At 34.1% G+C, this 18,963-nt stretch overlaps 2 protein-coding genes and 1 non-coding gene across 3 annotated transcripts in view; 1 reads left to right on the top strand and 2 right to left on the bottom strand.

Annotated features, from left to right (window-relative positions):
* On the top strand, window positions 1-13,442 carry LOC150093378 (uncharacterized). Its single transcript, XM_090413468.1, has 2 exons — window positions 1-65; window positions 9,289-13,442. Exon 2 carries the CDS (start codon window positions 9,316-9,318, stop codon window positions 10,117-10,119), a length of 804 nt encoding a protein of 267 aa, XP_090269594.1. The 5' UTR covers window positions 1-65; window positions 9,289-9,315; the 3' UTR covers window positions 10,120-13,442.
* LOC150093379 (uncharacterized) overlaps window positions 6,242-18,963 on the bottom strand; it is a 26,801-nt gene continuing 14,079 nt past the window's right edge. The window contains exon 2 of the mRNA XM_090413469.1: window positions 6,242-7,377. Coding sequence (XP_090269595.1) covers window positions 6,885-7,343 — 459 coding nt within the window. The 5' untranslated portion in view covers window positions 7,344-7,377 and the 3' untranslated portion in view covers window positions 6,242-6,884. The remainder of the gene's footprint in view (window positions 7,378-18,963) is intronic.
* Window positions 11,803-11,874, bottom strand: TRNAE-UUC (transfer RNA glutamic acid (anticodon UUC)). The gene has a single exon. It is a non-coding gene; the product is annotated as a tRNA-Glu (tRNA).

Here is an 18,963-nt window from a genome sequence, read left to right on the forward strand (position 1 = left end):
AAAAAATTGGTACCCTCATGAAATGAGATTGTTGTTATAGCTTCAGCACCATAAGAAAAATCCTCGTGAGTATGAATTTTAAATTTTAAAAATTCAGATATTAGACTTTCGTAAAATAAATGCTGAGTTTGTTATTTTATTGATAATTTCGCTTTTTACTAATTTGTGCAGATAGTCTAAAAGTACTATATCATGGAAACTATGCTGTGAATATATATGCTCAATTAGTGCTCTCAAATAAAATAGTCTGAGCAATTTTTAGACTTGCATGATGTGTGTAATTTCTCTCCCCTTCTCCCCTCCCCATTCTTCATTTATTGTAAGAAACATCTTCGTTGGTGGTGTTTGGCAGCCATAACTCTGTGTGTAAGAAATATGATAAATCAAGCCCTGTTGTGTAAAAATGAGATCTCGATGGCTCCTTTTTTTTTCACGCAGCTGCACTTGATTTAGAACATAATGTATAAGGATTGTAATGGTAGGATAATTACCGGTAATATTTTAATTGTGTAAAAGTGACTTGCTATATGCGAAGTGATTCATAGGAAATTGGTTCTCTGGGTGACAGCTGTCAGTATCCTTGGCAACGGAAGGAAACGAAGATGGCAGCCAGCCTTGTTTAGAAGTTTTTCTATGAAATAAATAAATAATAATAAACCCTATATGTAGAACAGATATGAGTTAAATACCAGAAATTTGAAGGGGTGATATAATTGACGGTTTTTTTTTTTCAGTTGTATTTGCTGTTATAATCATGTCAAATAGAAATTGAGAGATATGCACATTTTCAGCGATTAAAACGATATCTGCCAAGCTTTCTTACATAGCCGCTGAACTGTTATTTTGTTGAACCTAATACTCAGTGTAAAACACAAGCATTTCTGATATAATTTGGATCAATTAATTAATGATATACAAAAGCGGTTTTTATCCTATCTTACACTTCCTCTTCTCTGCTGTTTTGCTCAGACTTACAGCTGACCTCAAGTTGCAATGCCTATTCCAAATTTGGTCATAATTGGTTGAACAATGCAGAGCTGTCAGCAGAAGAGGAAACTTCATGCAGCACCCCTCAACACACTTCATTTTAGCTTTAATTGAGCCCATGAGAGTATCAGAATATATATTCTTATGGCACCTTAAGCAGTACATGTGGCTATACAGTATTTCAAATTTGGTTGAAATTTGTAAAATGATATTAGTCATGACAAAAATTATAAATGATATTAGTCATGACAAAAATTATAAATGATATAACTATGACAAAAATTATAAATGATATAACTATAAAAAAATGTTTACTTTCATATCTTCTGTCACTCAAATCATGAGTTATAAACCTTATCCTACCAATCAAAGGGAATTCTCTGCTTCATCTGTTTTTTATATTTCATCATCATCAAATTCCTGATATATACCCCCAAGGGGTGTACAGGATATGATCATACTACATGAAAAATTTACATCATTACTAACTTCTTATCTACAATTTTCCTCCAAATCAGTCTGCTACCTATCAAGACTCCAATATTATCAAGTTTTATATTTCTGTCTTCTAAGGCACTGTTTACTGTATCAATCCACCTTGGTCTTACTCTGGGTATTTTTCCTGCCAACCTGGCAGAGAACACTTATTTTACTCATCTTTTCTGTTCCATTCTGCTTAAGTGACCATACCACCTACGATTAGCTCTGCTAATGCATTCCTGGATGCTGACAATATCGAGTTCTTTCCTAATATCCTCATTCTTAATAAGATATTGCCATTGATGCCATCTGTTCATGCCCCTAATCTTTCTCAGGACTCTGATATCTGCGGTCTGTAGTCTTTGGTCAAGTGTTTTACTTCTAACCCAGCTCTCAGATTCATAAGTTAAAATTGGTTTGAACACTGTACTGTCTTACAGCCAGTGGCATAGCTAGGGGGGGGGAGAGGGAGCGGTTCACCCCGGGCGGAACTTTGAACCTTTTTGAATTTTTACTGTTAATTCTAAAATACAGTCTCGAGGACTCAGTTCCAAATATTGTAATACTACTGCGAATTTCCTCACAATTGCTGTAAGTGTTGCTAGTTGTAAGAGGAGTTTTTCTAAATAAAATTTGATTAAGAATTACCTACATTATTATGAAATAGACTTTGCCAATGTCATCGACGATTTTGCTAACAGAAAAGCAAGAAAAATAACATTTTACAATGTTGAAATTAAAGCTTTACTTCAAAACTAAACATAGTGTTTTCATTTATTTCCCTATACATCGTTTTGACTTTTTGTAGCATTTTTGGTGTGTATTGAGAGGGATGGCAAACTCAGGGACCGCCCCGGGCAGCAACAGCTCTAGCTACACCACTGTATACAGCTAATTTAGTGTTTTGGCTAATTTCTCTCTTATTCCATATAAATTTATTCAGTTGACTTCCTACCATACCAGCTTTGTTGATTCTGTTGTCTATTTACATATTTAATTTGCCATCTTCATGGTTGAAATTTTTTACTTGTTCTATAAGTTCCCCATTCACAATGCAATTTATATTATCAATGTTTCTGCCTATTTTCATTGTCTTTGTTTTTAATGCTGATCTTCGTACCTTATCTATTACAACATTTATTCAATTTAGTCAGGGAATCTTGCAGACTTGTGATGGATTTATTTAGAAGTATAACATCATCCACATAAAGCAAAGAGCTGAGATTAACACCTCCAATTTTGATATCATGTTTAATACCACTTTCCTTCATAATGTGATCCATATAGATAATGAATAAGAGAGGGGATAATGTACATCCTTGTCTGACATCAGGTTTAACATTAAACCAACTTCCTGTACTTCCTTCAGTTCTAACTGCTGACTTACAACTCAGATAAAGACTAAGTATTGCTTGATATAATGCCCCATTAACACCGTATAACTAGCATTTTGAATAGCTTCTCTTTTGGCACCTTGTCATATGCCTTTTCCAGATCTACAAAACTTAAATACACATCTTTGTTATATTCCCATGATTTCTCAACTACTGTCTTAAAGTGAAAATCTGATCCTGACAGCCTTTATTTGGCCTGAATCCTGCTTGTTCTTCACCAAGCTTCTCTTCCACAATCCTTCTCAACCGTTTCTCAAGTATACTTGCATATATCTTACCAGGAACACTCAATAATGAAATGCCTCTGTAATTCTCACATTCAGTTTTATTTCCCTTTTTATATATGGGTACTATGAGAGCTGTAATCCAATCATCTGGAATTCGACCCTCTGTCAAGGCTTTCTGATCTGTACAGTGCAGCCACTGTAAGACTTTTATACCTCCATACTTGAGCATTTCTGGTCGAACATCATCTACTCCTGCAGCCTTTCCGCATTTCAGGCTTTTGATGGCTTTTTCTACTTCAAGTATGAATATGTATTCCTGGCTGCATGCCTAGTCAGTGTCATCACTGAATAGGCATGCAGGGACCTTGTTTTAGCAATTTTTCGAAGTAATTACTCCATACTTCAAGGATATCTTTTTCTCCTGTTTTCATGTCACCGTTATCATCTCTAATTCCTTTTACAGCACTCTTTCCTTCATTTCTGAGCTTCTTCAACAACATCGAGAATATCTTGCCACCTTCTTGATATTTATTTTCTATATTCTTGCCAAAGTCCTCCCACAGTGGCGGCTTGTACATAAGCACTGTGACATTGCAGCACCCCCAGAGAAAAAACGAAAAAATTAAATTTTGTTTGTGTTTATAAATAATAACAATGCTTACAACATTATATAAATGAAATGCAACATGTTAAAGGTTACAGCTTATGTTTCAACATTGATTGAATAGTTAATAATTGGAATGGTTCGATTAACGCTTTAGATTACAAAACAAATGCACTGCAATCTAATGCAGTGTCGGAATTATCGCATTTGGCCAATTGTGACACTAGACTCGCTGATATTCATTTGCACTTGTCGGTGCACATAACAAGTGAATCCGACAATGCTCAAGGAGCAGTGTCACTACAGGTAAATTGTATGCTTGTGCGCATTATTTCTGTGAGATACGAAACTTTTATTATTGGTGTGTGGTCATGATGAAGGTGAAATATTTTTGGTAAATCTTATTTTATTCTGTTAAAATCACATATAATTATTTATTTATTATAAATACAAGGCTGAATTATGATGAGTGTCACTGTTGAAAATATGAAAAGAATTATGTGTTCTCAATTATCGTTACATGAAACAAATGCACTGCGATCAAACGCAGTGTCGAAATCGACACTGCTCGTTGAGCAGTGTCATTACAGATAAATTGTATGCTTACATGCATTATTTCTGTGTACAAAACTTTTATTATTGGTGTGTGTTCGTGGTGAGGGTGAAATATTTTTAATAAAGCAATTTTTTAATATGTAAATTTACTTATTAATAAATTGGTTACTGATAAGGAAAAAATGAATTATTTTTCTTATTTTCTATAGCAGCGCCCTACTTAAAATTTTCACCGGTTGCCACTGTACTCCCGTGACTTTTGTTTAGTCAGTTTTACACAGTGTTTAGCTTTCTTACACTTGTCTCTGTATTCTCTAAGAGCACAATATGCTATGTTTTCTTCTTTTCCTTCACTGCCTCTTTAACTTTGTGTGTCCACCATGAAGTTCTGATTTTTCTATCCATGCAGACAACCTCACCATATGCTTCTCTGGCTGAATCAGTCAGTGTTTTCTTCAGGGCTTGCCACTGAATCTCCAAAGTTTGGTTCCTGTTCTCAAACTCTTTCATTTTTTCTTGAATAGTATTCGTGTATTTTAGTCGATACCTAACAGGGTGCACCACGAGAAGGTGAGGATTGGACATTAGGTCATAAGCCCTGGTCGGTTCTCTACATTCCTTTGAAAGCTATGTGGAGATCTCCTCTCAGTTATATAACTTTGACCCTTAAGCACCCGTTTTTTCATATTTTTTTTTCCAAAATATAGTATTTGATTATATTTACATTTTGAAATTTATTATATTTTACTTGTATCATATCACATTCAAGCTTATTACAGCAAAAGTGCAGTAACCATTTGTGTTGAAAGTTACATTATTTCCCAGTGAAGAGGTTAAACAAGGTGGCTCATTAGCTCTAGACTTTTTATGGATATACTTGAGTATGTATTCAGAAAATTTGATTGGATCAATAAGAATATCAATATCTTAGAAAAGAAACTTAAGCAATCTTAGCTTTGCTGACGATATTGCAATCTTCTCAGGACATGTGAATTAATGGGGATGATAAATAAATGAGCTGAATGAAACAAACAGACTGGTGGGGCTTGAAATTAGTTTTACAAAAGAAAAAAAAATCATAAATAATAGCTCAAAAATTCTCATTTTGCTAAAATAACATCATACTGCCTATAATAATGCTTTGGGACATATAATATGCTTTGATGATAGACCAAATCTAGAAATACAATCCAGATTAACCAAAGCATGATATAATTAGCAGATTGAGTCAGTGAATAACAAAAGACTTGCCCATCTGATGCTGTAAAAGTAGGTAGAGTAATAGTTAATCAAGGCGATGTGGATAGTTTGCAGGAGAATTTAAATAGGCTGTCAGTGTGGGCAAAAGCTAATGGGTGTCAGTTTAATGTGGAGAAATGTCAGGTTATGCATTTAGGGAAAAATAAATTACTAGTTGTATATCACATTGATGGCACTATACTCCAAATAGTTGAAGCTAGGGATTTAGGGGTAGTAATAGACAGAAAGTTAGTTTAGAGGACATATTTCACTGCTAAGGTAGCCCATAAGATTACTTGGCTATTGAAGAACACATTAACAAGTAAAGATAAGGAAGTTGTTATTCCTCTTTATATGGCCATGATATGCCTACATCTGAATTACTGTGCTCAAGTCAGGGCTGGATTTAGACTTGCTGAGGTCCTAAGCTATACAAAACCCAGAGGCCCCCTACTGTTTTAAATTACATCAGCTGGTCTCAGAAAAATTTATATACAATAAAGACAATATATGAAAATATATTGTCTTTTAATTTTTATTAAAAAAATAATAAAGTATGCATTTAAAAATCACAGAAATAATTATATAATTAAAGGGTTTTAAAAACGACAAATAAGGCTCATAGAACAAAAAGTTTTAAATTAAAATAGGAAAATAAAAAGTAAAAATTAAATTAATATAACAACATAATTGGTAGTATATAAAAAATTAATCTTTTATTCAGGTGAAAATTTGACAGTAGACATCACATAAAACTGGGTACCCAAAATTCCAAATAATACAGGTGCATATATATATATAATAAATTAATATTGAAAATATGGAGTAGATAAATTGTTATAATACAACAATATTTAATAGAAATAATTATATTATAATCCTCTAAAAGGCTCTAAGATATAACTTAAAACATTTTTTTTCTTGATTTCCCAAAAGCGAAATCATTAATTATGTCATCAAAAGATATGCTACATAACTTATCGCTTTCTATACACATGATGTTAAGTGCAGACAATATTTCTTGAGACATAGTTGCTCTCAGTTCATTTTTTATTCTCGTTAACTGAAATGAAAATGATCTTTCTCCTGAACAATTTGTTACCATTAAACATGGGAATAGTCATAATATTGCTTCCATATTAGGGAAAACTAACTCAATTTTGTCTTGAAAGATGATTTGATACAAATCTTTGTGTTGAAAATGTTCTTTTTCAGGATAATTCTGCTTGACATGCTCATGGAAGTTCCTCATTTCGCTCGTGAGATTAATATTAACATTGTGTGGATACTCTTTTATTAACGTATCTACTGCTTTTCGTAGCTGTACCTCTGAAACTTCTAAATCAACGAAAAATTAAAATTTATTTGCAACATAATTGTAGACTGTTGCTTTTCTCGTTAAATTTCCTCATGGATGTCTATGATATGAATGAAGGATTTCACTTGAAATTTGTCTCTTGGAGAAAGCTGTTCATTAGCATCAGGTGCAGCTCCATCATTGGCTTGTTTGTTTCTCATCCTCTTTCTTTTTACTGTAGACTTATATTCTACACCAGGCAATCTAGATTTAACTTCTTCTTCAAAATCATCAAAATTTTCTCGAATGTTTTTAACATAGTGAGAAAATGATTTGTACTGATTTGCACATGTGGTAAGTGCAATCTTTGGATCCTGGAGAGCCATACTGGTTTTGTAAAACTCTGGCAGCAAATTATTCCATAAATGTAGCATAAAAACAAACCCTAGTTCCTCCATTTTTTCCAGAAGAGTATCAAGTTTTGTTGCTGTTTTGAATTCGTCTTCAAGCTGCTGCTTTCTTTTTCTTTTCTGGTATCTGCTTACAAATGTTCGCTTCATTGTATGGTTGGAAATGGAATAGCAGAAGTAAATGCTAGAAAATAAAAGATTACAAACATTTTCTAAATAATGATTTTAAAAATTAATTAAAAATTATTTAGAATGTATTAATTAAAATAAACGTATTAATTAAAATAAAAATTTTAATTAATACGTTTTTGAGAGGGCAAAAAACTTCTTTTGCTATATTTTGCATATTTAAAATTATTTAGAAATTATCATCGTGATATGTCTGACTTCATTTGAGTGATTTTTCTACGAATATTTTTTTATCAATTTTTATATATATATTTTTTTTTAATTTGAGGCTCCGGCAGATTGCGAGGCCCTAAGCTGTAGCTTTTTTATCTTATACGTAAATCCGGCACTGGCTCAAGTCTAATTCCCTTGGTTTCTTGGGGGATTAGGAAGCAATGGAGAGGATTTGGAGGTGAGTGGCCTATGGAATGTTCCCTATGAGAATAGATTGAAGGTGTGTGGATTGCAGAAGTTGGATGATAGGAGAAAAAGAGGGGATATGACAGAAACATTTAAGTTGCTTATAGGGTTTTATGGAATAGATGCAAGGCAAATGTTTCAGCATTTGGCTAGAAGGACCAGAACAAGGGGGTCATTCCTGGAAGCTGAATAAAGGTGTGGTTAGTAGGGATGTGAGGACTAGATTTCTTGCTTGGAGAGTTGTAAATGAGTGGAATAGATTGCCAGAGTCAGATGTAAGTGCTTTGTCTGTTAATGGGTTCAAGGAGAGGTATGGTAGATTGTGTGGATAGATTGGGTCTCCCATGATGAGTCCTCTTACTCCATGGTGGTGCCTTTATAATAATAATAATTTCTGTTAAAAGAAAGCTGATTGCAGTGCTTGATAGATTCTATTATATTATCCACATTGATGTACCATCCCAAACTTAGTCCTTGAAAACATTGGGTGGTAGCGGTTATAACAGTTTGATAAAACAGTATTGAAGAATAAGTATTACTTTCAGTGATGTAAAAAATTACCATTTGAGCCTGAACGTCTCAGTGGAACTGAATATCATAAGTAAATTATTAATGTTCATATTAAGGTATATTGAAGGACAAGTAATCTCACTGTGGAATAATTTTTTAATTGTTTCACGATACATAAAGATACATTATTTATTCCACACTATTGATATTGCCTGATGCAATAATGGTACACCATTTTGGCTTGTAAATTAGCTTGTCTGAATGTATTGTGGGTCCACTTTCAATCAAACAAATACAGATTTAAATTCTACTTTATATTTGTTTTTAGCTGTAATATTGGTAATAGTGATTTCAGATTATCTAATGTTTAAATAATCTGAAATGAACTTTTTTTTTTTTTTTCCCTCTCTTTTTATGATAATTCCACTAATAACTGATGCACTGTAGGTTTTCTGAGGGAAATTATCATACAGCGAGGGAGTGGGGGACAATTACAGAATGCTGGTATCACTGACTTACTGATCTAAATATTGCACAATACTTTGGTCATAATATCATCTTTCCTTGGGGCAGAAGGAAGGAGTAAAACAAGAGTTACTTGCATATGCCATCCAAAACAGTAGTTGTTCTCCCTTTCTGTACTCTAAAAGCTGAATCTTATGAGTCACATGCAGAGATTAAAAATCATTATTAGACACAAAGTTAACCTAAAACAGGAAGATAATACGTAGTCATAAGACTTATCATGGATGAATCATATTAAATGTAAGCAGCATGTAATTAATAATAAAACAGGAAGATAATATGTAGTCATAAGACTTATCATTGATGAATCATATTAAATGTAAGCAACATGTAATTTTTGAATAGATATACAAGCGTAATATTGGTGAAAGTAGATTATGGGTGCTCCTATGTTATGAAAGTAACATTCTACTCCACAAAACAATAGTTAATGACCTTTTTTTTTTATTGATGGTTTCGTTTTTATTTTCAGGTAATAGAAGAAATTTTCTCTCCTAGAATGACTGATAAAAAAGAAAAACAGTACATATGTGACATTTGTGGGAAGATATTTTCAAGGTCTTCATCACTTCATATACACAGAAATCTTCACACTAGAGAAAACATTTTTATTTGTGAAATTTGTAAAAAAGAATTTTATGCATTATCAAACTTAAACTTGCACAAAATAGTTCACACTGAGCGGAATCCTTTTACTTGTGAAACATGTGGTAAGATATATTTACGATTGCATTCTCTTGTTGTGCACAAAAGAATTCACACGAATGAGAATACTTTTAATTGCATTTATTGTGATAAAAAATTTTTAAGAAATACACATCTTTCAGAACATCTCAGATCACATACCAAAGTAAAACCTTTCACATGTGAGCTTTGTGGAAAACTATTTTCACGATTGTCATCTCTAAGAAAACATAAGAGAACTCATACGAAAGAGAAACCCTTCATATGTGAATATTGTGGAAAGTCATGTTCACAGTCAACAGATCTTCAAACACACAAGCGGACCCATACCAAAGAGAAACTTTTTCAGTGTGAAACTTGTGGCAAGACATTTGCACACTCATCAACTCTTCATAGTCATAAAAGAATTCACACAAATGAAAAACCTTATCTTTGTGTCTATTGTGAAAAAAAATTTAAACAAAATGCACACCTTTTAGCACATCTCAGAACCCATACTAAAGAGAAACCCTTTGCTTGTGAATATTGTGCGAAAGCATTTTCACATGCATCAACTCTTCAGAAACACAGGAAGATCCACACAAAAAACTCAACTGAAATGGTATCTGTAATCCTATAATTTACTCAAAACCTATAAAAATGTAGTGAATATCTAGTTGCCATTCATATGTATGCATCACACATTGCTTAATATTTAATATTCATACCATTGTATAAAAGATAGTTGCATACGATCTACTCTGTCAATTAAATTCATCTATAGAATTATTTTTACTGAGAAAATTTAAAGTAGAAAGTAGACAGTTATGCTAATATTGAGAAATGATCAAAACAGGGGAGACATAAAGAAAAATAATAGCTTAATATATATATATAAACAAAAAAAGAAATGCAGGCATCTTAGAAGTATGTATATTTGAATTAAATTCTAAATTTTTTTTTTAATTGTTTTATATTTAGAGTGCAGGAAGAAAATTAAATACGCCATCCACTTTAAAGTTGATGGGTTACTTTTTTTTTTTGATAAATATCCATCTTCTTTTTCGTTTTAAGCTCATTGGCCTGTCACAGCCAAGCAACTTGGCTTCTTGTAACCCAATTACTGCTAATGATATGGCAGTTAATTCCATCTACATAGTGCAGATAGGATTAACAAGCAAACCAGGCTGAAAATTTTTTCACACTGAATCCACTTACCTCCATATGAGATGACCAGCCAATGCATATTCAGTTGAAAATCCCTAGTAAGAGTTCTTCTTCACTTCCTAAATAGGATTCAAACTCAGATTTTCAACAAAAAAGCATCATTGATACTGACTGAGTTAAGGAAGCCATGCAGAATTTTCTTCTTAAATTTACAGGATAAAAAACCTGAGTTTATATACTGAGAGCTCAGTATGTAAACTCAAGTTTTTAAAATTCACACAAGCAAGTGAGCTTTTTTCTGTGAAAAAAGTTCTTGTCATTGGGGACTAGAATCAAAGTTGGGAAGATTCTTCAGGTGGCCTAGTGCTACCTGCAAGGTTACACAGGCCTAAAAAAAAAGTATATTTTTTTTCAAAATTAATTTTATTTACCATTAGCAAGATTTTTTCTCACTGTCTTTCAACATCTGAACAAGAACTTTCTCATACCTGATTAAATTGAGGTATAATAAATCTGTTAAGAACAAATACTGATAGTAATATTATTATCATTATCATGATAAAAATATCACTAATATCAGGATCAGATGACGATGGTGTAGATCAGCGTTTCCCAGATTTTTCGTACAATGGAACACTTCACAAATCCTGAAATTTTCACGGAGCACCTTGGTTATTTTGTAATGTATTAATAATTAATTATGGCACAATCATAAAGAGTATTAGTACACTTATGTATATGGTGTGACATGTTGACAAATATAAAATTACATTTAAATCAGTTACCAATTGCTGAACTAATGAAATCTCATCTCATTTTTCTTTCCCCCTCTTTTACCTTGCGGTGTCGAGGGTTTATTTATCATCATACCTCAAACCATTCACAGGATAAGGTGGTCAGCCCTATGCCCCAGTGTATCCTGTGTCCACAATGGTGTTGAATTCTCAAGGCCAGTTTGCTTGCTTGTGAAAAACCCCAAATAAACTAGGGAGAAAAACCATACTATCCATGCCCAAGACCAGCTAACTTGACTGTGGCTGAGGAAGATCCTTCAACTCCTCACGTCTCCGACGGGAATCGAACCTAGGACACTCCTTCCCCAGACATGTGGTTGCGAAGCACACAGCCACTAGGCTAACCGTGAGGACAAAAATTTTTCCCATGCCGGGAATCGAACCCGGGCCTCTTGGGTGAAAGCCAGGTATCCTAGCCACTAGACTACATGGGATATTCGATCAACGAATGCAATGCATCATCGCCGCGGTTTGCAAAGTTTCGACTGCATCGCAGTCTGAGCGCTCCGTCTCGCAGAGCACCATGGTAACTAATGAAATCTTGTAGCATATTGTAATTTCCTCACGCCAACATCATTAAGTTAATTTGTGCTGATTTTCATTGACATATCCCATTCTGATCACCAAAAATTTATAATCTTATGAGTACTTACGAGTGAATGCAGACTTTTACTCCTGTGTGCTTGTAGTTTTCCCCTCCTTTTGTACATCCTGGAGATTGTTTTGTAGGCTGGAGGCAGATGAATCACTATCTGTTGCATCACAAACACCTTCAATAAGATTTCTTAACACCAAAATTAAACAAAGTCCTTGTCTCTTATTCATATTAAAATTTAAATCTGTAGGCTCATTACATTTAAAAAATCACTGCACTATGGTTTCAAAACTTTCACCCTACAATATGAACTTGTGAAGAAAGTGTTCAGTATTACTAGATTTGAGAACCAGATACAGGCTACCTTGATCTTCAATTTCAGTGGAAAAATTTTCTTTATACTTCCTTGCTGATTGGTCACTAACATTTTCAACACAGTTGTTATTTCGTTCAGTTTTGAGAACAGAGAATACGCTGCCCATTGTAATCGGCTTGCAGGCAATTTTTATGACTGGTCATAAACAGCGGTATTCCCTTTCCTGAATCACTTCCATGTTAAAAATACACGGCTTGGTCACTGACATTACAGAACACTTTCCACGGAACACAATTTGGGAAACCTTGGTGTAGATGATGATAGTTGGTGAAGACAGAGAGTTGTAGAATAGGTGCCCTCCCTCGATGAGTCTCTAAACTGCCTGGAGGTGTCACGTAATAATAAATAATGATAGTGCACAGAAAAATGCTGTTAGACTTTGTGAAGTCATTTTCTAATATATAAAGTCTTTTAAACAAAATTCAGATATCTTACATAATTTTTATAACTGACTAACAACTTCATCTGCAGGAAATCATATGTCAAATGATGAGTTTCTCACAAACCTAAAATATGAACTAAAACATACATATATTGATTACAACATACATGTTTTGCAGAAAAGCCAACTGAACAATATTAGTAGCCTCATTCTTTTAGTATAATTTGTTGAAAAACATTGTGTTTTAGTGCAGTATGCCCTTAAATATTTAGTTCATCGTGAGTAGAAATATGGTTGTCATTAAATGATATTGTTATCACACATTATCTAAATTATGTTAATTTTGCAAATTTTCATTATCTATTTTTGTATCAAAGTTTATGAATAAAATTTTAATTAAAATTTGTGTTTTCATAATTAATATTTCACTTCATTTTCATTTTGTATCATAATTATATTTGGATAATCTTATTGTAAATTGTAAAACTGAACTCTATGAATTTAGTATTGAAATGAAAATGTTGGTGTTAATGAATGTTATTTCACTGTTGAATCTTAATACCATTTGTATGTTTGCATAGTGGCGTTATTTCTTTGTACTACAACTACTAGACTGAATTGAATTGGGAATAAAGTTTAAGTCATTGTTTCTGCTAGTTGCTCAAGATATTAATGACATACAGTATCACTTGAATTTTCAGGATAAGATTTTCATTTTTGTTTTCCTGGAAGTTGTTTTTTGTTTATGTTACTCCAATCCATGAAAGATTAGTAACATAATACATCTAGTACAGTGCACAGGAATCTGGAAATCATACTCTGTAGATCACACACACAGAATGTTTTAGGCCACTTCAGGTTTCCAATAAGTGGAATGATTATCTTGTGTCAGGTGATGAAAATTGTCTACCATCTCAAGTTTTCAAAAGCTTCCAATGAATTAATAGGATTAAGCTAATTATCTCAGTTTGAATTGTTTTGAGATACTTGTTTTAATATTATTAGAAATATTATTTTATGAAATGCATAATATTTAGAAATTTTCAGAATTAATGTGAATCACTTGAACAATCCTGGTTTCAGTTTTTAAACTATATTATTATTATTATTTGGTTGAATCATAGGGCTCATCATGAAAGGCCCACTTTGAACAACACAGTCTGTCATGCCAATCTTTAAATTCATTCACCGTTTATGCTCTCACTACACTATCAGGCAATACATTCCATTGTCCAACATTGTCCATGCAAAAAAAAAAGTAACTTCTCACCCTCTAGCTCACCATTTCCATTCATAACTTTCGAGGATATCCCCCATTCTTTGTACTTGCTTCTACCCCCTGTTCTACCATATGAGATCTCTCCAGTGTCAACAGTTTAAATGTCTCAATCGTATCATATTTCCTTCTTGTATCCACCAAAGTCTGCGGCCCATGTGTCCTCAGTTTCTCCTTATAACTAATATTATACAGTTTGGATAACATATTTGTTATCTGCCTCTGTACCCTCTTCCAAGGTTTATCCTCTTCAAATCCCAGTAACTAAATCTGAGAACAATCCAGATGTGGTCTTATCATACAGTGGTATCATCACTATTCTATCTCTGTTGGTCAGCATCCTCTCAGTATTGCAGCAGTCCTCTGGATTACCTTCACTACCTTTTAGATATGTCCCTCCTAAGTTTCAGGTTTCTATCAATCCTCACCCAAGGTCCCTAGCTTCCTCTAGTACATTTCAATCAACAGAGTATGCAGCCTGTCATTGATGGATCCCAAACTACAGAAACTTACATGTAATTGCATTAAACTGATATTCCCATTCATTTGTCCATCTGTCCAGCTTATTCAAATCCTCCTGAAGGATTGGTACCGTTACTAATAACACTTCATAGTCAACTGAATATCTCCCAGCAGTCCATTGGCATTTTCATTTATATAAAGGTCTGAATACTGAGCTCTGGAACCCCATTTTGTAACCTTCTGCTGCCTTGATACCATTACCCCCCCCTTGTACCCGACTCTGATATCTATCAGACTGCCAATCCAATTCACTAACTTGATAATAACTTGATATGTTAACTTAAATATAAGATTACCACATATCAACCTATCACATATCTTTGTTTAAAAAAAAAATTTTTTTTTTAAAAAGCAGCATATGCCTTTTCCTCATCTACAGCTTTAGTTGCTCTATTGTAAAATGCAGTTATTTTAGTAAGTCAGTAGTGCCCTTTAACAAATCCTTGCTGACCCTCACAGGTAACATTACCCTCGTCTGCCCATTGCTGTTTATGATCTCTTGCTAATTTCTCTATCTTAACAACTACAGAAGAAATACAAACTGATCTGCAGTTTGGCACTTCCATTCTACCACTATCCTTATAATGGCACTATCCTGCCCTCCTTCCGCTCCTTAACCACCTTTCCTATAGGCCAGACTTATTAAAAACCCAAGTCAATGGAACTATCAGTTCCTTAGTACATTCTCTTAAAGCAGGTGGTGAAATTCTATCCACTCCCATTTCCTCATCTGTGTTTTTCAGTGTGCATTTCAAATACTTAGTATTTGAAATGCACCGTCTCTCTTTTGCTTCAAAAATCTTGAATCCCTCCCCTCCCTCTACTAATAAAAACCTTATTTTCCAGGATGAAATACCCCAATAAGGTGATCATTAAACAACCACAGTATGTTTACTGCATCAGTCATTCTGCTTTCATTTTCATGTAACAGGGTCATACTCCCACAATCTTTTGTCCTCCTACTGGCCACCTAGCAAAAGAATTCCTATGGATTCTCATATTCAAGTTTTGCCTTTCTTACAATGGTAGTCACTTTCCTTGCCTGTATCTTATTTCCACATGCAGCTGCACTTATTCTTTCTCCTTATACTATTCTAATAACCTCTTTTTAATTTGCAGTTCCCTTATAATATCATTAATCATCCACTTTGTACCAAATAGTGTTCTCTTTTCCACCGGAAGTATACATCTTGACATTACTGCTAATAAATATTTATTCACTACTTCCCATGCCCTGGTGACATCTCTCTCTCTCTCTCTTCCAATTCTTCCATTTACAGAACTGTCCCAAGCTGATTTCTAAGATTATTATTTCACATGCAATTAATTCCTTGCTCCTTGTCACATCTGCTTCTAAAGTCAAGAGTATATGGTTACTCTCTCCAACAGGGCTGACATTTCAGTTACACTCAGATCCTGTGATGCTAGGACCAAATCCAAAATTCTTGAACCTCGTGTTCTTACTACTACATATTGCCTAAGGCATTTGTCTCTCAAGAATCCCAGAAATTCCTTTCCCTTATACATGCTGTTTCCTCTTCTCAGTTTATATTGCTATAGTTAAAACCTCCTAAAACAATCACTCATTTTGCACTTGTCAAACTCAACTGTTTAAACATTTCTTGCTGTGTTCCTTAGTCTATAGCAACATCCCATTAAATATCCTGACCTGCCATATCCATCCTATCTCAAAACCATTAATGCCATTTTCCTCAAAATCCTCTGTTCTAAGATGTCACAACTCATTACTTAACATGTGCAAAATTTCACAGCATTTGCTCTTCCTATCCTGCTGAAATATGCTACATCCTGCTGATTTTATTCCTATCAGTGTATCATCTTCCATCAACTGTGTTTCAATGATCCAATAATCTTTGGACTGTCTAAGACTAGCAGTGCCACTAATTCATTTTCTTTATTCTTGACACTCCTACCATTTGTATAAAGAAAACACCAATGCATTGTCAATATCTCTATCAATATTTCTATACCTATTATTATGATTACCTGTAGACTCCATTTGTCTCTGCTTTACAGCATATGTTTCTCTATCTCCCCAGTATCTTATTTCCACAAGAGTCCATCTCTGCTTTCACCCATCCTAACAGCTCTGGTTTCCCTGCATAATACTCACTTGTCTCACGGACAACATTCTCTACAGATGCCTACATCCTTCCTTGTTCAAATGCAGTCCATCTCTCACATATAGCTCTCTTATATCCTCAAATGCACTCCAATCATCCACATAATACAAACCTTTCTTTCAACACATTCTTGCTACATACCATTCATTATTGATGCTCTTCTCCTCAACTGTATACTATCATACCTGGATAACATGTTTACTATCTTCATTGTTACACTCTTCTGCTGTAGAACCTCAAACATAAACTTCAAATCTTTCACTATCCAATTTATGCTACCTCTTAAATCGTTTGTACCCCTCATCATAATCATCTCATCCACACTTTTTCCTTCTTTAATTGTCATATCCATACTCTTTATCATTCTGCAAGGCAAGCACTTGTTTAGCATTCTACTTTGTATTCCACAAATCACTTAATCAATATAAGACATTTTGAATGAGTCTGGGGAGAGAGAAGAGACTGTTATACAACACTGCCAAGCAGATTACATATCTGAGTATAAGAAAAGGACTGGTGGTAATTTGTTATGCCTATACACAAATATCAGGAACAATGGGATTGAGTTTGTTGCTATATTTAATATTATTATTATTATTATTCGTGACACCTCCAAGAAGTCCAAAGACTCATCGAGGGAGGACACTGTACAGCTCTCTGTTTCCACCACTACACCGAACCTCTATTACCAATCATCTACATCAACGCCATCTACTGCCCACCACCACAACTAGTATTTTCTGTCTGCAAATTGTGTGTGTTGTGAAGGGCCGATTTTTCTGTGTGCAGTTTCTGGGAGAAAAAAATCCTACCACCACCATACGAGATCAGCCCTCAAAATTGTATGTCACAGATTTTTGGCATCAGTGAAACCTGGCTATCAGAATCAGTTTTTGTAACTAGTATTGAGTTACAAAATCTGATTGGTCAGAAGATGGAGTACTACTAATGATGAATGCAGTTAGCATAGAAATGAATAATGGTAATAATGTCCCATGTAGTAGTGAGTTTGAGGCTATGTGGCGTAGAGTGTTGGATGAAATATATGTTGCTACATACAATGCAGTTCAGTTGCAGGGGATGATGAATTTGCATCACCAAATTACCCTGATAGGTACTAAACGAGTAATCATTATGGGTGACTTTAATTATCTCCACATTGATTGGGTAGAAGAGAAATCTCATGATAAGAATAAAAAAAAAAATTACTGAGTACATGTGAGACAACTTTCTCAAGCATCACATGAAAGATGGAACTTGAGGTTAAAGAGTGTTAGATATGTTCATAGCATCAAAAGAGGTCTCTGTCAAGAATAAGACTGTTTTACTACCAGTTGGTTACAGTGATTGTGTCATACTTTCCTGGGAAGTAGCTAGTTATACAGATGTTCCAATTAGAATGGGTCACATGCTGAACTACAAAGCTGGAAATTATGACCAACTTAGGAGAATAATCTTTGGTCCCATGACATCTGTTACTGAATGGGAAAGATATCAGCAGTGCATGAGAATCTTTGAAAAAAAGTGCTTAAATACACTCAGATACTGCCTCATTAGGCAGTATCTGAGTGTATCCCTGGAGTTTGAAGAATGAATAGGATAAAAGTGAAATGGATGTATAACCTTGTTAAGCAAAAGATCCATAAGAAGAAGATCAGGTGGAAGGAATATCGTGAGAATAAGAATATATATAAAGCAGGCCAGAAGAGTAATGAGTATTGTACAGAAAGCTAAATCAGAGTATGAAAAGAAATTGACTATGCAGGCTAAAGTAAATCAAAAGAATTTTATCATTATGTTGCAAGTAAAAGAAAGAATGAATGTGGCATTTGATAGGATACCACATGAAAGGCTGTTGCATAAACTGGAGAATATGGGTTTTGGAATATAAACTTGCATAAGTGGATGGTTGACAGATGGGTATCAAAAAGTCTCCTGGGTTTCGAGGTGATAAAGAAGCTGTAGAAAGGGTACAACAAAGAATTGCAAATATTATATCAGGATTGTGGAATTTACATTATGAGGACTGATTACAAGTTTGTAGACTACAGACTGGCTGATAGGAGAAAGAGGGGATGATATGATAGAAGTCTATATCTAACCTAACCATTAGTCACAGGCCGTCTTTTGGACTCTACTCTCTGATATCTCTCCATCAACCACCCACCTATCCATCTCACCAACTCTATATCCATTCCCATATGTTGTAGTTTATGGATTAGAATTCC

This window comes from Typopeltis vanoorti, chromosome 24 (genome assembly GCF_054136105.1).
Source record: "Typopeltis vanoorti isolate ZY-2024b chromosome 24, IOZ_Tvanoo_1.0, whole genome shotgun sequence".
In the NCBI taxonomy this organism is placed as follows: domain Eukaryota; kingdom Metazoa; phylum Arthropoda; class Arachnida; order Uropygi; family Thelyphonidae; genus Typopeltis; species Typopeltis vanoorti.